This window comes from Gossypium arboreum, chromosome 9, assembly GCF_025698485.1.
Source record: "Gossypium arboreum isolate Shixiya-1 chromosome 9, ASM2569848v2, whole genome shotgun sequence".
Classification (NCBI taxonomy): domain Eukaryota; kingdom Viridiplantae; phylum Streptophyta; class Magnoliopsida; order Malvales; family Malvaceae; genus Gossypium; species Gossypium arboreum.
The window spans coordinates 4,283,560-4,305,209 of record NC_069078.1 but is presented as its reverse complement, the minus strand read 5'-3'; the positions used below and the strand labels follow the sequence as shown (position 1 = coordinate 4,305,209).

The window sequence follows — 21,650 nt, the reverse complement described above, 5'->3', positions numbered from 1 at the left end:
AATACCACATCCAGCTAGAAGATTTTGAAATATAATTTCTTTTAAAATTCTCATGTTAAAAAAGAAGGCGTCGATTCTGATTCAATTCCATTTAGAAAACTTTCCTAGAAAACAAAATCCTTTACATAAAAACGAGTTACAAATAAAACTTTGCCCTAATGCTCAAAGCCTTAATTTTCCTACCTATCCTCGATCTGACTCCAATTCATACTTCACACTCAGTATGTCTGCCTGTAATACCAAAGTTTGCAAGTAGTCGGCTACCACCCGAATCTACGTTACAGCTTCTTCTATAATGTAATTCCTGTTTCTAACTTGATTTTGAGAGTGATGAAGCTGCTTATTCCATCGCTCTTCGCTTGCCTCAAAGAACTCAATCCGCATTTCACAACTTTGTAATGTCGCCTCTAGTTCTTCTATTTTTCCTTTCATTTCTTCTATCTTACTTAAGTTTGCTCTCAACTCTATCGCGAAATTACGACTTCGATACTGATGAAGAGATTTCTCGAGTTCTGCTACTCTAGCCCTTAATTCGCATCGTTCATTTCTACTTTCTGACAGACTTTTCTCTAAGGCTTCATTTCGTGCTTGAGCCTCCTGAAATTTCCTTTCCTATTGATCAGCTTTAGTCTTTTCCTCTCGAATCTCTTAATGCCACATTCTGACATTTTCCCCAGCCCAGCAGTTTTCATCGATAGACGTAGCTTCTTGTAATCTATCTTCAAACTATCCAGATCTTCCTCAGCCTTATTTTTCCCCTTTCTTAACTTCTTAGCATCTGACTTTTGAACATCCACGTCTAATCTCAAATTCATTTTTTCTTCTTCCAACTGTTCAATCTTCTTTTTGAGCTCGAAACTCTTCTTTTTGAAGTCTTGTCTTATGATCTCTAACTCTGATGGGATAACTTCCAAGTATTCATTTACTGATCGAGCACCCTCTAAACTCGGCCCAGGAATATTATCATTAATCCTTTTGCTAAACCATCCGTTGTATTCAGGCATCGTCATAGAACCAACAACCAACCTTTTCATCTAGCGAGTTTACTTCCAAGCATCAGAAATTTCTCTAACCTTTTTTCTTATAATTGTCTCTCTTATATGAGAACTCACATTGAGCAAGCCTTTAAGTCACTAGTATAAATTGTCTTGACTCATACTGCCTTAATACAAGCAAAGGGGTATATCCAACGGCCCCAAATCCCAAGCAAATATACCCAATCAAAACTCTCACACCGATAAAGGATCTCGTCGGGGACCATGCAAAAGGCTCTCCATTCAATATCCTCTTCCTTGAGATTTTAAAGAATTTCTATCCACTTTTCTTCTGAAACATCGTCTCTCCTTTGCGTAGCTGCTTCCACTTATAATGGGGAGTAACTCTCAGAGAAGACCCGGTAAGAGACCTCCTTGTCCACCTTCCAAAAATGTCCATGAAACCATACCAATAACAACTGTGCGCATCCAATAAATCTGCTTTCTCCTGCCCTCCGACACATGCTCAAAGATCTGGACGTTGGCTAGAATTGCAGGTACATGTGTGACTCTTTTATTAAGACGATCGAATAAATCAGTGACTGCTTCATCTATATACCTTAAAGCTTTAGGAAAAATCACCAAACCATAAATGCTCAAGGTGAATATGTCAACTTTCTTCTTTACATTTGGATGTGCTAAAATCAAGTCTCCCAGATTCACCCAAGGAATACATTTACCATCCCTTTTTTGTTGAATTTGGGCTATAACCCAAGGTTCACTCATCCCGATAATATTCATTAACTTCTTTGCAAAAGTTGGGACATTAGCAGCCCTAGAGTAAGCTTTGCTGATTTGAATCTTTGGACAACGCAGCAAGGTAGTATATTCCTCCACAATGGGCACAAAATCCACCTTCCCAAAAGTGAAACAACTATAGGCAGGGTTCCAAAACTGAGCCATAGCCCGAAAAAAATGCTTGTCTACCTTGATATCAAGCAAGTAAGGTATATCGCCATAATTTTAGTAGAACAACTGCTTAGTTCCCTCATCCCAATGAGCCCATATGTCTCTCAATTCCTGCAACTTATTTTGTCTCACACTTATGCGGGTGAAGTCCCACAGCTCTGATGTATATCCCTCAGCTAGACTATCGCATTTTTCTAATTGTAACTTCTCTGACCATGTACGGACAGCCGCATTATCCTCGACTTTATCAAGAAATTCATTCTCCATGCTAAGTCTTCTAATTTAGTAGCCGAACGAGAATCGACACCTTTTTAAATATGCAATGTCGTGAAATCACAGCCAAAACAAAACACACAAGTCAGTATCAAATAATAAGATTTAAAGCAAACAGAAAATAGTCAAACACCTATCTGGATAATCGCTAAAATTTAGCATAACTCTACCTAGAGTGAGCTCCTAAAGTGAGGTGTGGTTCTAAAGAAAAGGGTACCCGAACCAACAGATTCCTCAATCCTCACCCATTATAGGCTCATATGGATCGAGTTTAGTTCAGGGTAATACATTTCCCTATGACCATGAGGAGATGAAAATATCATGAAGACATAGGCACGAATGTATCCCGGAAGCAATCGACTAACCCATGCGGAGGTGAAAACCTCATGAAGGCATAGCTTCTCACTCCCACTTAAAGGTATAACCACAACAGTCATGCAATGCAATGCAATAGTATTCTACAGGACTCAAACCCCAACAATCATACAAACAAATGCAACAAAGAATCATGATTTTCAAATCAAATTTTCAAATTTTGACAAAAGGACAGAAAATAATCAAATTTACGGCTTGACTCTCTTATTATCCCTAGTGGAGTCGCCAAGCTGTCGAAACCATTTTTTATTTTGAAAAACAGGGATTGACTTTAAAACGAGGTATGGAGTCGCCACCAATCCTTTTTGTTTAGGTGTGATCGGATCACCTAATAAAACATTTTATTTTATAAAAATATCAATTTTGGCCTACGAAGTTTATGAAAATAGCTTCGGGAGTCAGTTACGTACGAGGATAAATTAGCACCCTTGTTACGCCCAAAATTGGCACCTAATTGATTAAATAATGTCCTTATGTCTAAGATTTAAAAAAGATTTTGAAATATGATTTCTTTTAAAACATTTGAATAACTTGAATTGGATGTTAAAATTCTCTTGCTTCGAAGGAATACAATATCACATCCGGCAGGTTAGGACATGACTTTTTAAACCCTCGAAACCCCGATCAATTCCTGATTTCCAAAAGCTCACACATTTGAAAGTTATAAAAGGATATTCAATTATTTGGTCTAATGAAAAACCGAAACCCAATACGTTAGGGTACAATTTCTCGGATTTCCAAATATAGAACATTACCTTGTTTTGAAGTTTAGAAAACACGAATGAAATTTTAAAGGGATATTTGATTATTTGGACAAATGGAAAATCGAAACCCAGCATGTTAGGGCACGATTTCTCGAATTTTCAAACATCAAACATCGCCTTTGTTTTATAAAGCTGGCTCAAAATGTATTAGTTTGACTTGAAATAAAATGGAGTAATTAATTTTGGATTGGTGAGTTGAAAATTTCATTCGAAACTATAAACATGGAACAATATACATGAGTGAAAATAGTATAGATATAAAAATAAAAGAACAAAATAATAGATATACAATAACAATGAGCTCACATCCAAACATTAATAAACCAAATAATGAAAACTAGAAATATAACTAATTAAAGAAACAAATCAGATAAAACTATAGCAAGCTTTCAAACATGGATAAATAAAATTAAGAAAGTAACACAAAAGACTAATAGACACTATGAAACAATAATATATGAAACAATATGAACACCAAAAACCACACATAATATACAAAACAATATGGAAACTAGGAGCCAATATGATACAAAACAATTTAAAACTATATGAAAAATTTGCAAATGAATAATACATGCTAAAATTTAAATAATTTACATATATAAAAATAAAAATAAAAAACACTAATAATATATAAATGAGTATTAAAATAGATATAATGAAAGAATAAATTTGGAGTAAATAATGTACAAAATATTTTAAAAACAAGACATGTTTATTTAAAGTTGATAATACACATATAAATAAAAAAATCATAAACAATGTATAATAAGGTAATAGTACATGAAAGAATTTTTAAATAACAAAATATAATAAAATATGTTTTAAAGCATAAACTATATATGTCAAAACCATTTTTATTTGAAAGAAAAACAAGGATCGACCTTTTTTAAAACCGAATGTGGAGTTGCCACCAATCTCTTGGTTTAGGTGTGATTGGGCCACCTACTAAAACGCTTTGTTCCATTAAAAGCAATTTTGGTTCACATAAAAATCAAATATGGGTTCGGGAGTCGGTTACGTATGAGGAAGGGTGAGCACCCTTATTACACCCAAAAATTGGTACCAAATCGATTCGATGATATCCTTATATCAAAGGTTTTTTTTTTAAAAAAATCTTTCGAAGTATAATTTTTTAAAATGTTTGGACTAGTTCAAATTAACGGTCAAAATTCTCTAGTTTCAAAGATATGCAGCATCATATCCAGCACGATTGGACACAGTCCCTTAAACCTTCAATAATACGATTGATTTTTGACCCTAAGAAACTTGTATGTTAAACTTATAAAAGGATATCCAAATATTTATTTCACCGAAAAAATCATACCCAGCACGGTAGGGCACGATTTCCCGAATTCCCCAAATATTGAATATTGCCTTATTTCAAAAATTTAGACTAATAAGGAAATTTGGAAATTAGCTCAAAACATGTTTATTAGTTTTAAAATAGATGGAATACTTAATGCATTGCAACAAAACATTTGTATAAAAATGGTTAATGAACATGAAATAATATGCACACATATAGTACAATAAACCTCAATTAATAAATCCAACAATTGAGTACAATTATTCTAAGTGAAATGTAACCAAATTCTTAACCATGGATGGAGAACAATTGATGAAACAATGACTAAATAATATACAACAATAATAAATATGGCACAATATAAAAGATCTACAAAACATGCACAAAATAAAATGGATATATGGTTATTGAAATAGATATTATAGAATAAAAGTTTGAATCAAATTATATGCAAAATATTTTAAACTCAAATTCATTTAAAATTGACAATATGCACAATAACTTAAATAATATTTAAGAAAAAAATAATTAAAATTCATGGTAAGATATAATGTACATAATAAATTCACAAAACATGTATATATGAATAGAAATAATTATTAATGAAAATAACATAAAAGTGCATACAAGATTTAATTAATTTTGTTATATATGTACAGATATATAAAAACATTTAAATGAGATATTATATAATATATTACAAGAATATGGTATAAAGAACTTCAAAACACTAATTTTATAAACAAAAATATGAATTTTAGAACAATAATTTAGTCATTAAAATATTATATGATACAAAAATATTTAAATGTGACATCACATAATAGTTAAAATAAGCTATAAAATGAATATTTTTAAATCAAATAAATACATAAGATTAAAGAATATTGGTTTAAAATTGACAATTTACATACAATAAAAGGAAATTTAAATTATGTATAGAAAGTATGAAAAGATAATACAAGTATATTAATGAAATACAATCTTAGGAAATAAACTATTCCAATAATAGATTACAAATCGTATATATATAGATAAATTTAGAAACACAAAAATAACACGGAATTAATAAAATATGTAAGATCAAATCAAATAAAATATATAATTGGATTTAAAAAATGAATAATATATGAATAAAATTAAAAGAAAAGTATATGAACATGTTTGAAAGGGATTTTAAATAAATAATTATGCATGTGTATATATAAATATTAATGTATAAGGATAAGTATTATAAATCCTTTTAAACAGATTACATAGAGTAAATTTTAACATAATGAATTATATCATAAAACAATTCAAAAATATACAAGAGAACATATACAAAAACTAAAACAATATGAGATCAATAAAATAATACATCAAGAACAAGATATTAAAAAAATAACACATAATTTATAAAGAACACAAAATATTAACTAAAATCTTAATTGGAATAAAAACAAAGCTAAAAGTATAATTTATAAATAAATCAAATTATTACAATAGAATCAAGGACCAAAATTAAACGTATGCAAACAACCGAGGATCTAAAATGAAAATAGACCAATATTCCAAACGAAACTTTAAAACGCGGACTAAAATAAGTAAACGCGCAAATTTCGGGGATAATTTAGAAGAATCAAAGAAAACATAAATAAGGCGCGATTGAATGGCTTAACAAAGTGAAAGGACCACGTACGGAAATTGACCATTCAAGGTAAAAAGACACAGATCCGGGCAGCGAATCGGGTCTTAGGCGCGGATCCTTCTCCCTTTGAAGTGGTATCGTTTCACTTGCTATTAAAAACGAAAAAAAATGATTGAACTCTGCCATTTTTTTGCTGAAATTTATACCTAATTCCCCTTTTCTCCTATTTTTCACCTTAGCCGACCTTTACCTAACGCCGATCTTGCCTTTCGGTTGCTTTTCAGCCTTAGGATCCCCTGTTACGGACTAGAAAGTAAGTGGAGAATGGGAAAGGAAGAAATTAGTTGACACAATTAGTCCTTTAAATAAAACGGGGAGTTTTGAGAGAACAACAAAACGGTGCGTAGAGAATTAGTGAAACGAAGCGTTTTGATGGTAACAGAATGAACCCAGGGCCTTTTTCTGTTATTTTCCTTTTTAATTCTGAGTTGTATACAGAAAAACAGTTATGCAAAGTATACAGATAATTCAGAATCCTCTTCTATTCTCTGTTCTTCTTCTTCTTTTTCTCTTCAAATTTTCTTCTTCTCCATTCTTTCTACTTCTTTTCTTAGATTTCTTCTACTTCAATTTACGGAACGTAACAAAGGTATTAGAGCTTTTTCGATCCCTACAATGGCCGGCGATGGTGTTTTTACTTGACTGCAGAAGGAGGTGGGCGGCATGCAACAAGAAATTTCCAAACTACAAGAAACGATGCTGCGTTTAGAGGCTAAGATGGACACCAAATTCCAGGAGTTTAAGGAGGAGTTTTGTGGGGACTTACAGGCGTTGCTGGATCAATATTTTGGTCCTCCACCAACTAGATCTCCTGCTAACGGCACCACAGACAAGGGAAAAGGAGTCTTAAGTGTTTTCCCTGGGTTTTTACCTAAAGAGACAGAATTTCTACAGGCGCCAGTGGATCCTAAGCTGACGGAGGTGAGTAGTGCGCACCAACGGAATCAGTCACATATGGGTGGCGCGTCAGTGAAGACCAGTCAGCTTGGATGTCCTAGGTTCGATGGCAACGATTTTAGAGGATGGTGGACTAAATTGGAACAATACCTTAAAGCTGAGGGTACACTAGAATCTTACAAGATTCGCACGGTTATGCTAAATTTGGAGGGACGAGTACTGGAATGGCATCAATTATATTCCCAACGTAATGGTGGTATTCAAATGTTGTCATGGCCAGCCTACATGAAAAGTCTACAGGATCGTTTTGGGTTTGGACAATTCGGCAACCCCATGAAAGAGTTGGTGAATTTGAAACAACAAGGAGAAGCACATTCTTTGAAAGTTGAAAGCATTTTGTACAAAGCAAGGGCAGACTATCAAGAGGTTTTTGTTTTTTAGTCATCAAACTGCGAAAAGGTGCTTGTTCTTGATGGTATAGTTCAACTAACTGAGAAGGATGTATGTGCATATTGGAAGATAATAACTCATCTTCCCCTTTGCTCAATTGCATCTCCCAAAACTGTTCTGTTTGTGGGAGGTGGTGATGGTGAGTTTCTTGCAGAGATTTCTCGGCACAGCTCTGCTGAGCACATTGATATATGGGGAATAGATAGGATGGTTATAGAGGTTTCTAAGAAGTTTTTTCCAGAACTGGCTACTGAATTTGAAGACCCCTGTATTTGTTTTCATGTTGATGATGCTGTTGAGTTTCTTCGTAATGTTCCAGAAGAGACGTATGGTGCTATCATTGTTGATTCATCAGATCCTGTAGGTCCTGCTCAAGAGCTTGTAGAGAAACCATTATTTGATACGTTAGCTAGAGTTTTAAGGCATGGTGGTGTCCTATGTAACATGGCAGAGAGTATGTGGCTTCATACACATCTAATTGATGATATGATCTCTATTTACCGTGAAATATTCAAAGGTTCTATTCATTATGCATGGGCGAGTGTTCCAACATATCCAAGTGGTGTGATTGGTTTTCTGATATGCTCGATAGAGGGGCCAACAGTTGATTTTCTGAATCCCATTAACCCTATTGAAAAGTTAGAAGGAGCTCATCAGCATAAGAAAGAACTTAGATATTACAACTCTGAGATGCATAAGGCTACTTTTTCGTTGCCTTCATTCCTGAAAAGGAAGCTCATATTATTGGTTGATGCTCACGGTGTAATGCAGAAAGAGCCAGTCCGAATTATGGACAGAAATAGTCAAAAGAGGGAGCACAGCTGTTACAGAAGTTCTAGTTGAATGGATTGATTCTTTTCCTGAAGATGCTACCTAGGAACCTCTCCACCTACTTCAGGCTAATTTTCCTCACATTTATCCTTGAGGACAAGGATCTTGTTTTGGGGGGAGTATTGTTACGGACTAGAAAGTAAGTGGGGAATGGGAAAGGAAGAAATTAGTTGACACAATTAGTCCTTTAAATAAAACAGGGAGTTTTGAGAGAACAACAAAACGGTGCGTAGAGAATTAGTGAAACGGAGCATTTTGATGGTAACAAAATGAACCCAGGGCCTTTTGCTGTTATTTTCCTTTTTAAGTCTGAGTTGTATGCAGAAAAACAGTTATGCAAAGTATACAGATAATTCAAAATCCTCTTCTCTTCTCCGTTCTTCTTCTCTTCAAATTTTCTTCTTCTTCGTTCTCTCTACTTCTTTTCTTAGATTTCTTTTACTTCAATTTACGGAACGTAACATCCCCTTCACGCTTCCACTTCGACGAAGCAAAAGGAATCCACGGCATTTGGTAAGGTATATCTTTAAATTTTATTTTCAAATGCTTTGAAAAACAATAAAGGGAACTAGAATCACAAGAAAAGCATAGAACCAGGAAAATATGAATCTAAAATCACCTTTTATCTTGCTTTCGTAATGCTTTCTTTTTGGTATTTTGTATTCATATTCTCAGTGTGTGTAAAAATACATGGTACAGGTAATGGCTTTTTATAGCCTGACAAAAATACAGATTTTTTAAAAAAATAAATCTATTTCTTTTTCATTTTCTATATATTTTTCTATTTTGTTGCTTTTCGTGCGTTCTTTTGCAGAACGGCCGTACAGAGGAGCGGGGAGAGGCGCGTGTGAAAGAGGCTGTACGGGGAAACCGCTTGCTGGATCCCGAACCCTGGCACTGTTCTGGCATGCTCCTAAAGCTTCTGGTGCTCTTGGCTGCTGAGATTCCTTTCGGGTTTGGGCTATTCGGGCTAGGGATTTTGGGTTATAGCTCTCTTGGACTATGTAATTGGGTTAGGTCTATATTAAAGGGTTTGGGTTTAAGTTATTTTGGCCCAAATATTTGTAACCGGACACTGAACTTCTAAATTTGGATTCTTTATTTGTGTGTTTTTTTCTTAATTTACCTGGACTTATTTGTTTGGCTTATTTTAATACTTTAAATATACCCGGGCAAATTAGGTTAACTACAATATACACAATAGATTTGAATAGAAATATATATAAATGTATTTAAAAGAGATTATGTATTTAAAATAACGTAGGATTAATAATGTATGTAGAATAAAAATGACTTTATCATTAACTATATATGTATAATAATATATATGGGTAATTTAAGTTAAATGTTATACAAAATTTTAAAACAACATGATATAGAAGAGAATTTTAAAATAATGATTTTATAATTTAAACAAAATAACTAAACAAAGTAAAATTATCAAATTAATTCAAAATGTATAAAAAATGTACAAAATGAATATTAAGTGAATTAGAAAATAAATTATACAAACTGAAATAAAAAAAACTCAATTGAAATAAAATCAAATTAACAGAGATGATTAATAAATGAAATAAACATTTGAAATTAAGATAATGACTAAAGCGCAATAAGCGCAAATGTACAAGGATCAAAATTGGAAATATTCCAAATTTCAAAACACGGCGTTTAGGCGTGAACCAAATTGCATTTATGTGCAAATTTCAGGGATAATTTAAAAAACAAAGAAAATGCAAATAAGACCCAATTGAATGACAATGGGAAAGGGAGGGATCAATCTTGCAAATAACCTTCAAAGGCCAAACGCGCGGATCCTAGCTGTGCACGGGTCGGGTCATCGGGTCACACTATTATACGGCACCGTGGAGCCATTAAAGCAGGCCCTAAATGACGCCATTTCACCCCTTTTATAAAAACAAAAAAAAACTTAAAATAAGCATCTAAACACTCTAAAAATCAACACAACAAAACCCTAAGTCCCCCTCTCCCTCATTCGGCCGGATCTCAAAGCACCCTGCCCCCAAACGCCATTTCGCCACTAACCTTTTCTGAATCCCTATCCAAGCTTCGACTTCAACGAAGCAAACAAGGATTTGAAGGCCATTAAAAAGTTAAATCCCTTCCCCTTTTAAAAAAATTCATGCATTGAATAAAGATTGATGAAATAGAAACGAAAATCAAAGGAAGATCTAGATCTAAAATCACCTTAAAAATTGATTTTGAATTGATTTGCATTCTTTCTATATGCGTTCGTAATCCCTTTTATAGCCGAATAGAAGTAAAAATAATAAAAAATAAATAAATACAAATTTCTTTTATTTTTTTCTGCTACTGCTTTGCTATTATTTACTGTGGTTGTTACTACTGTAATTCGATTTCTTCTCGCAGGTTCGATGGCCGCATGGAGGAGGAGGCCTCGTGGGCGTTGATGTGGAGCTGAGGCTACGGCACAAGGCTGTCGGCTAGGGTTTTGGAAATGTTTTAATTTTTGGGCCACTCGAGCCATGTATTTTTTGGGTCTAAGTTTTTTAGTTTGGGCCTGCTATTTTTTATTGTTGGGCTATGTAAGAAATGGACTGATGGACTTTAATTATTGGGTTTTATTTTGCTATTATGTTTTTTTTATTTTGGTTTTGGTACGGGCCCGGGCAAATTGGGCCTGTTACAAATATTTTAGGCTTGCAAAAATTTATACCTTAAATTAAATTATTATTTTAGATGAGTTAAAAATGTAAGTTTTACATTTATTGAAGGGTAAGTTTTACATTTATTGAAGGGTTAAAGTGTTTATGTTAAATTATTAATTCTTTTGAAAGAGGCAGAAAGGTGTAGTTTACTAATTTGTTCACTTAATCACTTAATTGAAGAGATCAAGGACACCGCTGGCTTCGTGTTGGTTATATATATATATATATATTAGTTTTAATATTTCTGTATTATGTTTGGATTCATATAATAATTTACGTAATTTTGTTTATAGTGATTCTGTTTTAAATCTAAGTTCATTAGTTTTGAAAATGGAATCATTAGATACTTAAAAAAATTGAAATCATAATTTAAGAGGGCATGTGAAAAAGAAATAGATATTTTCTTTTTAAGTGGAACTGATTTTTTAAAAGGAAAGTATTTTTAATTAGAAATATTGTATGACATAAATTCAACCATAATTTTTTAATAAAAAGTCTTTATTGAATTTAATATCACAAATAACACACAAATTTAATTAAAAATTTAGTTAAGAGTAACACTTTTCATATATAACTTCTTTTTAGATATATATATATTGAATAACACATTACTTTTATTTCTTACAAGCATTGGATGTAAGGATGAGTGTTTAATCAAATCAAGTGAAAAATTTTTGAGTTAATTGAGTTGGCGAGTCTCATTTTATCATCTTAACTCAATTCAATTTTTTGAATTGTATCGAGTGAAATAAAATTTAAGTCATCGAATCAAGTGAAAGTTTTGAGTTGAATTAAAAATTAAACATGTCAAATTGAAATTTTGTTACAGTATTACTAATTCCATATTAGAGCATATAAATTTGAAACCATATATATTTGAAAACTTTTCAAAGTAAAATAAAAATACTTTAGTATGATAAATTTGAGTAATTAATTAACTTATTTAGGATCCCAAAATTATTATTCTAGAAAATTTTAAAATTTTAACTTTCTTTATATATTTTAGATTTTTTAGAATTTTTAAAAATATGAATTTTAGAATTTTTAAAATTATTTTGTAATTTTCGTTGAGAGACGAGACTAATTTGTTCATTTTCAAACTTGATAGGGACCAAAAGGGTATTTACACCAATCATTATTCAATTATTCTAATTGTAAAATTCAACTCGATTTGAACTTGAAACTTGAATTACTTATTCGAGTTGACTTGAATAATTTGAATAACTTTTCAATTAATTTGAAATTTGATTTTTTTTTATTTTTCCAAATAGAATTGAGTTTTGCACACCCTTAATTTAATGTACATATATTTAGTAGATTTTGTAATTTACTCCTTTTTTGCTAAATCCGCAGGATGCGGAAGACCAGGACTAGAACCTATCAACTTCAACACCTACAAGGTAGGATCTCGTGGGAATGTTGCTTTTCACTACCCCTTTAGAATGAAGGATCAAGATTATGCCAATGATGACTAGTTTGAAGTAATTTGCAACACAACAGCCAATAGGGAAAAAGTGCCGCTCTTAAACATAAATGACACAAATCTGCAAATATTGGAGTTTAACTTTTTGGGTGGCACTGTCAAGGTCAATCATCCAATAACTTACTTCAACTGTTAAAAAGACCATCACAATGGGATGAGTCTCAACCTAACTGGCACCCACTTTTCCTACTCAGATTCTGACAATAGTTTTTGGTTTTCAAGTTGCGAAATTTGGTTACTATTTTTTGTTAGAATTAAGTGACCCGAATCCTTATTTAAATAAAATACAGTGGTAAAATAAAATAAAAAAAGAATCCATATAGAATTACACTTCTTTTATTTTATGTTAGAATAAGGTTTTCTAAACCTTATTAAATTCCATCTAATTGATTAGAATAAGGTGTTTCACTCTTACTAGAATATGGCTTTACAAGCTTATAAATAGACATAGTCTATTCCTCTTGTAATTAATTCGAATTCGACATAGTAAATTTTCTTCTCCTCTACCCGTGGTTTTTTTCCCGAAAGGGTTTCCACATAAAAATCTGTGTGTTCTTTATTTTATTTTTATTTTTTATTTTATTTTATTTTCACAAATTGGTATCAGAGCTTCCGAGTTATTAATCTCGATCATGGTAATGGCGTCTTTGAAGTATGAAATTTCGCTTTTGGATCGTAACACCAGATTTTCATTATGGTAGATTAAGATGCAAGTAGTTCTTACACAGATGGATCTGGAGGATGCCCTGCTAGGGATAGATAAGATGCCTTCGACATTAACAGATGAAGAGAAGAAGAGTAAATATCAAAAGGTGTTAACACAATTACATCTACATTTGTCCAATGAAATTCTGCAGGATGTGATGAAAGAGAAGACTGTCGCCGCATTATGGAAGAGGCTAGAACAAATATGTATGTCAAAAACTATAACAAGCAAGTTGCATAAGAAGCAGCGTCTTTATGCTCATCGTTTGGAGGAATGTGCATCTGTACACAAACACTTAACAGTGTTTAAAGAAATCCTCTCAAAGTTGGAGGCCATGGAGGTTCAATATGATAAGGAAGATCTAGGGTTGATTCTACTTTGTTCATTGCCCTCGTCTTATTCAACCTTTAGAAACACGATTTTATATAGTTGCGAGTCTCTCACAGTTAATGAGGTTTATGATTCTTTGACCTCGTATGATAAGATGAAGCATCTTGTGGTTAAACCCGACTCTTAGGGAGAGGGTCACATTGTTCATGGGAGACAAGAACGGAATGTTGATGATGATTGTAGTAGGACACAGAAACGGAATCCTCGTGGTAAATCTAAGGGTAGATCGAAGTCTTCAAACAGAGGTAAAACTTGTAACTTCTGCAAGAAGAAATAGCATATTAAATTTGAGTGCTATAAGCTACAGAACAAAATTAAAAGGGAGGCTGTGAATCAAAAGGGAAAACAACCAGAAAATTTCGGTGAAGCTGATATTGCAGAAGACTACAGCGATGGTGAACTTCTAGTCACTTTTGTTAATGATTCTAAAGTAAGCAAAGAGTGGATACTTGATTCAGGCTGCACCTTCCACATGAGTCCCAATCGGGATTGGTTTACAACTTAGAAAACAGTGTCTGAAGGAGTTGTTTTGATTGGAAATAATACTTCGTGTAAAATCACAAGTGTTGGAACAATTAAAGCTAAGATGTTTGATGGAGTCGTCAGATTACTTAGTGACATACGACATGTTCCAGAATTGAAGAGAAATTTAATTTTTTTGAGTACTCTTTAATTCAAAAGGGTACAGATACACAGCTGAAAGTGGGGTTTTAAAGATTTCCAAAGGTTCCCTTGTTGTGATGAAAGGGCAAAGAAATACTGCCAAGTTATATGTTTTGCAGGGTTCTACTGTTATTGGTGGTGCAGCTGTCGCTTCCTCTTCTTTGACAGATGATGATATTATTAAACTTTGGCATATGCGCCTAGGCCATATGAGTGAGAATGGCATGGTAGAATTGAGCAAAAGAGGACTTCTTGATGGGCAAGGAATTTGCAAACTAAATTTCTGTGATCACTGTGTTTTTGGGAAGCAAAAAAGAGTTCGATTCACCAAAAGAATCCATAACACGAAGGGAACGTTAGAGTATATTCATTCTGATCTGTGGGGGCCATCTAGAGTGCCTTCAAGAGGTGGAGCTAATTATATGCTAACCTTTATTAATGATTTTTCTAGAAAAGTTTGGGCGTTCTTCCTAAAGCAGAAAAGCGATGTGTTTTCCGCATTTAAGTCTTGGAAAATTATGATTGAAAAATAGACGGGAAAACAAATAAAATACCTCCGTATAGATAATAGCTTAGAGTTCTGTTCTAATAAGTTTAATAGATTGTGCAAGTCAGAAGGGATCGTGAGACACTTGACAGTTCGTCATACTCTACAGTAAAATGGCGTTGCAGAATGAATGAATAGAACGATTATGGAGAAGGTTCGATGTATGTTGTCAGATGCCAACTAACCGAAGTCGTTTTGGGCAGAAGCAACCTCTACTGCATGTTTTTTTATCAATCAATCTCCATACTTTGCCATTGAGAAAAAGACTCCACAAGAGGTATGGTCTGGTAATCCTGCTAATTATTCTAATTTAAAAATCTTTGGGTGTCCTACGTATTCTTATGTTGATAATGGAAAATTGGAACCAATATCCATTAAATGCGTTTTTCTTGTTATAAAGCTGGTGTAAAAGGGTATAAGTTATGGTGTCCTGAAAATAGAAAAGTTGTGATTAACAGAGATGTTGTTTTTGACGAAATTGCCATGCTACCTAACTTATCTCTTAAAGACTCTTCAAATAAAGAAAATCAAAAGCAGGTGGAGTATCAGATTAATACAGAGTTGACTCCTCAAGCCAGTACAAAAATTGAGAATAGAGTTGCTTCATCACCGCAATACTCTATAGCTAAAAATAAAACTAGAAGAGAAATTAAACCTCCAAAGAAGTATGTCGAGGCTGATCTAGTTGCTTATGCTTTAAATGTGGCTGAAAATATAGATACGAATCAAGAACCATCTAATTATTTTGAGGCGATTAGTTGTGAAGACTCAGAAAAGTGGATGTTTACTATGCAAGAGGAGATGGAATCACTCTACAAAAATGGAACATGGGATCTTGTAAAACTTCCTAAAGGTAAAAAGGCTGTTCGTTGTAAATGGGTGTTTAAAAAGAAAGAAAGGACTTCAGGAGTTGAAGAACCTAGATATAAAGCAAGGCTTGTTGCAAAGGGTTATAGTCAAATTCCAGGAGTGGACTTCACAGATGTGTTCTCCCCAGTTGTGAAGCATAATCGATTCGAGTTTTGCTTGGTGTTATGGCCATGTATGATTTGGAGCTTGAGCTGTTAGATGTAAAAATTACATTTTTGCATGGAGACCTTGAGGAGGATATTTACATGCAAAAACCAGAGGGTTTTACAGTCTCTAAAAAAGACAACTATATTTGTTTGCTGAAAAATTCCCTTTACGGTTTGAAATAGTCGCCAAGGCAGTGGTACAAGAGGTTTGATTCCTTTATGACTTCTCATAATTTCAAAAGAAGTAGTTTTGACAATTGTGTTTACTTTAAGAAAAACAGTGACGGTTATTTTGTGTATCTAATTCTTTATGTTGATGACATGTTGATAGCAGCAAAAGATAAAGGAGAGATAAGAAAGGTTAAAGCCCAACTATGTGAAGAATTTGAGATGAAAGATTTGGGACCAGCAAAGAAGATACTTGGTATGGAGATTCTCAGAGACAGAAAAGAAAGTAAATTGAACCTAAGTCAGAAAGGGTACATTAAGAAAGTTCTTTGCAGGTTCTATATGCAGAGTGCTAAGCCTGTTAGTACTCCTTTAGCAGCCCATTTTAGACTTTCATCAGCTTTGTCTCCACAATCAGATGATGAGATTAAGTACATGCCAAATGTTTCATACTCCAGTGCAGTGATATCTCTCATATATGCTATGGTTTGTTCACATCCAGATTTATCATATGCAGTCAGAGCAGTTAGCAGATACATGGCGAATCCCGGTAAAGAACATTGGAAAATAATTCAGTGGATTTTAAGATACTTACTAGGTACTACTGATGTTTGATTACAGTTTGGAAGAACCAGAGATGGAGTCATTGGGTATGTTGATGCTAATTTTGCTGGAGACCTTGATAGAAGAAGATCTCTCACAGGTTATATCTTTACAATCGGAGGTTGTGCAATTAGTTGGAAAGCCACTTTGCAAACTACAGTCACTTTGTCTACCACTGAAGTTGAGTATATGGCAATTACTGAGGCTTGTAAATAAGCTATTTGGTTGAAGGGACTCTTTAGTGAACTCAATGAAGACCTTCAAATCAACACAGTATTTTGTGATAGTCAGAGTGCCATCTTTCTTACAAAAGATCAAATGTTTCATGAGAGAACAAAACACATTGATGTTTGGTATCTTTTTGTTCGTGATATTATTGTTCGTGGTGACATTGTTGTGAGCAAAATTAGTACTCATGAAAATCCTGCATATATGACGACTAAGTCACTTCCTATAACCAAGTTTGAGCATTGCTTAGACTTGGTTGGTATTCATTGTTGAAGTTAAACCCTTAAGGGGTTTTATGGAAGAGATGGAGAACTTGTTTGTTGAGAGTTCGCGATGAAGAACTTGTTCATTGAGAATTCGTGTTAAGGTGGAGATTGTTAAAATTAAGTGACCCGAATCCTTATTTAAATAAAATACAGTGGTAAAATAAAATAAAAGAAGAATCCATATAGAATTACACTTCTTTTATTTTATTTTAGAATAAGGTTTTTTAAACCTTATTAAATTCCATCTATTTGATATTGATTAGAATAAGGTGTTTCAGTCTTACTAGAATATGGCTTTATAAGCCTATAAATAGACATAGTCAATTCCTCTTGTAATTAATTCGAATTCGACATAGTAAATTTTCTTCTCCTCTGCCCGTGGTTTTTTTCCCGAAAGGGTTTCCACGTAAAAATCTGTGTGTTCTTTATTTTATTTTTATTTTTATTTTATTTTATTTTCACATTTTCAGCAATGAAACAGTTAATTTTATAGGCAGATGTTTACAACCAAGTTGTAGGATTAATAACGAGACTTCCTATGTTGCTAGTTGTCTTGCTTATTTTCCTCAGGGTCTTAGTTCACTCTACGTAATCATGAGTAGTAAGGTTGATTCTAGTGATTACAAGAAGAAAAGATCATGCGGATTTGCTTCCTTGATTTCTGATGACTATAATTTAGAAGATTCTGATATAAGTAGTAGGACGTATGTCCCAACACAATTGCAATGGGGCACACTAATAATTGGAGAATGCCATTTAAACGATAGTTTGGACACTTCTTGTACATCTGATGGTGAGTATTGTTGGTCGAGGTTGAGCCCTAATCATCTTTGTGTGCGCAAGTTTCAGTCTCTTTTCTGCCAATTTGTTCACATATTTGTTGCGCCTTGCTAGTTGATGCCAAATAATTGTTTCAATTTTCCGAATAGTTGTTGTACCAATTATTTATCGATCAGACTCTAATTAGCTGTTACTGGTTATTTTCGTTATTGATTTGCTATTTAATTTGCTTCAATTTTGTTGCCCAACCTTGCACTGTTTGCAATCTAAATATGCTGCCTCTTGTTTGGGTGCCCATTAGCTTCAATTATTTGTTCTTTTAGCCTATTGTGTGCTTGTGGATCAGCTCTTAATTATAACCGTCAATTGTCTTATGCCCGTTGTGCTAACCTCAAATCTTTGCAACACCGGTTCCATGATTTTTCTGCTGTTTGCTTCAGCTACTGTCGCTAAGTGCCTCCAAATTGCCATCAAAATCACCATCGAAAAACCTTGTTTATTGTTGCGCCGCTTGCCTTAATTCTCCCCACCATTTGCCTCCAAAATACTGCTATATTCACTCCAAAATATTTGCTGGGCGATCGTCAAAAATAGCCGCTGATCGTTGGCTAAAATAGTTACCGTTTGACACCAAAATTTGGTGCTCTAAGATGATACCGGTTGTCATTTATTACTTCTATATATAGTTGTTGTTAGTCGTCTCTGGTAAGTGACCATTAAAATTGGTTTAGTTGCTGCACTTGCTTAATGTTATTATTTTTGGGCAGAATTGGTTTTATATGTGATTTATTCTAATTTTAGTAAAATTGGGATTGATTGGTTAGTGGTCCAGTTATGAAACTTTGTTTGATTAGTTAGTTTGATTTATTGAAAAAGTGTTTAGATTAATCATATAGTTAAAATTTGTTTAGAATAAATTGACTAGATTAACTTGGATTGTTTCTAAGTTAAGTTTAGTTACAATTCATGTGGCTTAGTTTCAAATTAGTCTATTTTTAAATTTAACAGTTTAGATGAATCGGTAAGCTAATCAATTCTAATTGGGTTAATTAGAAATAATTATATTGAATTTATTGCAGCTTAAGATGATTTGAGTTAAACTTAGATTAATTAACTGTTTGAGGATGAGGTAAATGTGGCAGAGTTATGAGATTATTTTGCTTATGTTAAAGTTAATATTTATTTGAGCCTGTATACATGGTGTACGATAATTAATGTTCGAGTAATGGATAAATTGAAATTATGTCTAAATTAGATGTGCGATTAGATTAATCAAAATTTTGTTTAAAGATTAAAATTAGACTAATCTCTATAGAATTGATAATTTAAAATTGTTTTTAATAAATTTTTCTATTTTTCTATTGAAGTGAAAAAATTAGACGACTCCTTGAAAGCTAAACTCGTTCTGAATTAATTGTTTCTAAGCAAAGGAAGTTAGAATTACAATTTGTGATCCTTGCATTTTAAATTATCTAATGTTGTTGTTAAAATATTGACTTGGTGATTGTGATTCTATGATTCCTTGCATTCGAAATTCACTTCATGTAATAGTTTATTAAATTATTTTTAATGTATGCTTTTTTTGTTAAATTGTTATTTTTATTAATTGATTATTTTCTGAAAATTATTACTATTTTAATAATTGATTAAATGCCCAATAAAGCTAGTTGGAAATTTGTTACTTGGCATGCCGTAAAGTGTAGGGGTTCCCATCATTGCTTATTGTTCATTGTGTGGAATGTCTTGAGCACCTGAGATTGGTGTGTTGGTTGGTCATTGATAAAGTCATGTTTATCACGCAATGGAATGTTGTCATTGTTGGCGATTGCGTCATTTTCATCGATCATTTGGTGTTCGGTTGGAAACTCATGTGTTCGAATGTCTTTCATTGTGTTACTTGGGCGAAATGATTAAATGAAGTTGAACACTGAATTGAAACACTATCGTTATTTTTTTGAATGCATTGATAATGTCTAATTATTATTTTAAATGATATATTGTGATTGATTTCTGATTGTATTGTGTGTTAGAAAATTACTATAGAATGATTTTGTTTTAACTATATGCATTGGTAGTTTAAAATGTTTTGGATCACCACTGAGTTGTAAAGCACAATGCTCAAGTTCTTTTATTTTGTGTGCATGTAATGGATAGTTTGTGAGTTTGTGATAGAGTCGCATTGCTAAAAAATCTCTACAATCCTTATTCGTAAAAACCCTTGAAATAGTATAGTTTGACTTGTACATAGGATTTGTTAAATTGGTCAACTTGTTTACTTTGGTTTTATTTTAGAACTTATTGATTGATTGAGCTTCGTTAAATTTTAAAATTTATGTTATAATTTTTAATGATCAAATGATCGAATGGGTCGCTTTGGTGACCATGGTGACGCCACGAATCCAATCGAGCTTTCAGGCCAAGTTTTAGGGTGTTACACTGGTTGAGCAAAAGGAGTCAGAACTTGAAAATCAAGAAATCGAATGTAGAGCGAAGGAAGATCGAAAACCGTAGATTGAGGTAGCAATAGTGAGGATCAAGAAAGCTAGGTGTGTGCCCGATCATAATAACATCGTTTTTTACGTCACAAAACAACTACAGTCACGATTTCTTTTCCAAGTGAAATATCTTTGTTTGAATTTGCAAAGATATAAATCAAATACCCTTCTTCTCCAAAATTTATTTTTATTATTACTTTTGTTATATATTATATGTGTTGTTTGGAAGAAGAAAAAAAATGAATGGAAGAAACCAAGAATGAGGTATGAAGATTTAGATCAAATTATAATTCATTCCATCATATATAACACAAAAGATAGTTTATGAAAATAGGGTTCTGAAACCTTATTTTTCGACACAACTGGAAATCAGGTCATTACAGGTTTAATTACCATGAACCTAAATCCCTTGCTATAAATTTATCAATGGTTTCATCGACCTTCATTTTCTTTTTGAAATCCATTTACAACCTTGGTGGGAGATCAACTAAGGTCCAAGTTTCATTTCTCATTCTTGAATTTATCTAATCATTTATAGCTTCTTTCTAAAAAGCGGAGTTTAGGGTTTAGGGTTTAAGGTTTGAGATTTATTGTCTCTTCAAATGCAATAAATGGTTAAAAATAAAATTGATACTCGAACTTTTCCACTTCTCCCAGATTAATCCCTGAACTTTTTAACGCCATTAAGTTTGAGATAGGTGGCAGAATAGGATTGTGACACGTGGCATAATGACACCATGATGATGTAATTTCCTTTTCCCTTTTCTCGTTTTTTTCCCTTTTCTTTTATTCTTTCATTTTCTTGTTTTTCCCTTTTCTTTTATTCTTTCCCATTTCCATTTCCATTTTTTTTTCTTTTCTTTTCTTCTAATTCTCCACCTCTCTTTCCCAACCCTAGTCGTCGCCAACATGTACCACTATAACACCCCCTTACCCAAGACCATCGCTGGAGTCGAGCACGAGGTGTTAACAGACTTAAATTATCACTTAAGCAATTTCAAACAATTTATTTCACATTTCGTAATAAACTGCCCATCTGCATCACAGTCGCTAAAAAAACCATATCTTGAGTTACAAAACATGAAA

General features: G+C 33.0%; 1 protein-coding gene, 1 long non-coding RNA gene and 1 pseudogene across 2 annotated transcripts; all 3 read left to right on the top strand.

The window, feature by feature from the left end:
* Window positions 1-6,310: 6,310 nt before the first annotated feature.
* On the top strand, window positions 6,311-8,648 carry LOC108455043 (spermidine synthase 2-like; annotated as a pseudogene).
* A 185-nt stretch (window positions 8,649-8,833) lies between these two features.
* LOC108454890 (uncharacterized) lies at window positions 8,834-9,772 on the top strand. The gene is made up of 2 exons (XM_053019238.1): window positions 8,834-9,045; window positions 9,347-9,772. Exons 1-2 carry the CDS (start codon window positions 8,851-8,853, stop codon window positions 9,617-9,619), a joined length of 468 nt encoding a protein of 155 aa, XP_052875198.1. The 5' UTR covers window positions 8,834-8,850; the 3' UTR covers window positions 9,620-9,772.
* Window positions 9,773-10,416: 644 nt separating this feature from the next.
* Window positions 10,417-11,262, top strand: LOC108454889 (uncharacterized). Its single transcript, XR_001866792.2, has 2 exons — window positions 10,417-10,642; window positions 10,921-11,262. It is a non-coding gene; the product is annotated as an uncharacterized LOC108454889 (long non-coding RNA).
* Window positions 11,263-21,650: the final 10,388 nt, after the last annotated feature.

Bases quoted from the DNA above. Each gene is read 5' to 3' on its own strand.
- LOC108454890 (XM_053019238.1), top strand. From the start codon at position 8,851: ATGCAGAAAAACAGTTATGCAAAGTATACAGATAATTCAAAATCCTCT. The intron at 9,046-9,346 runs GTAAGGTATATC...GTTCTTTTGCAG, and splicing joins AAAGGAATCCACGGCATTTG to AACGGCCGTACAGAGGAGCG.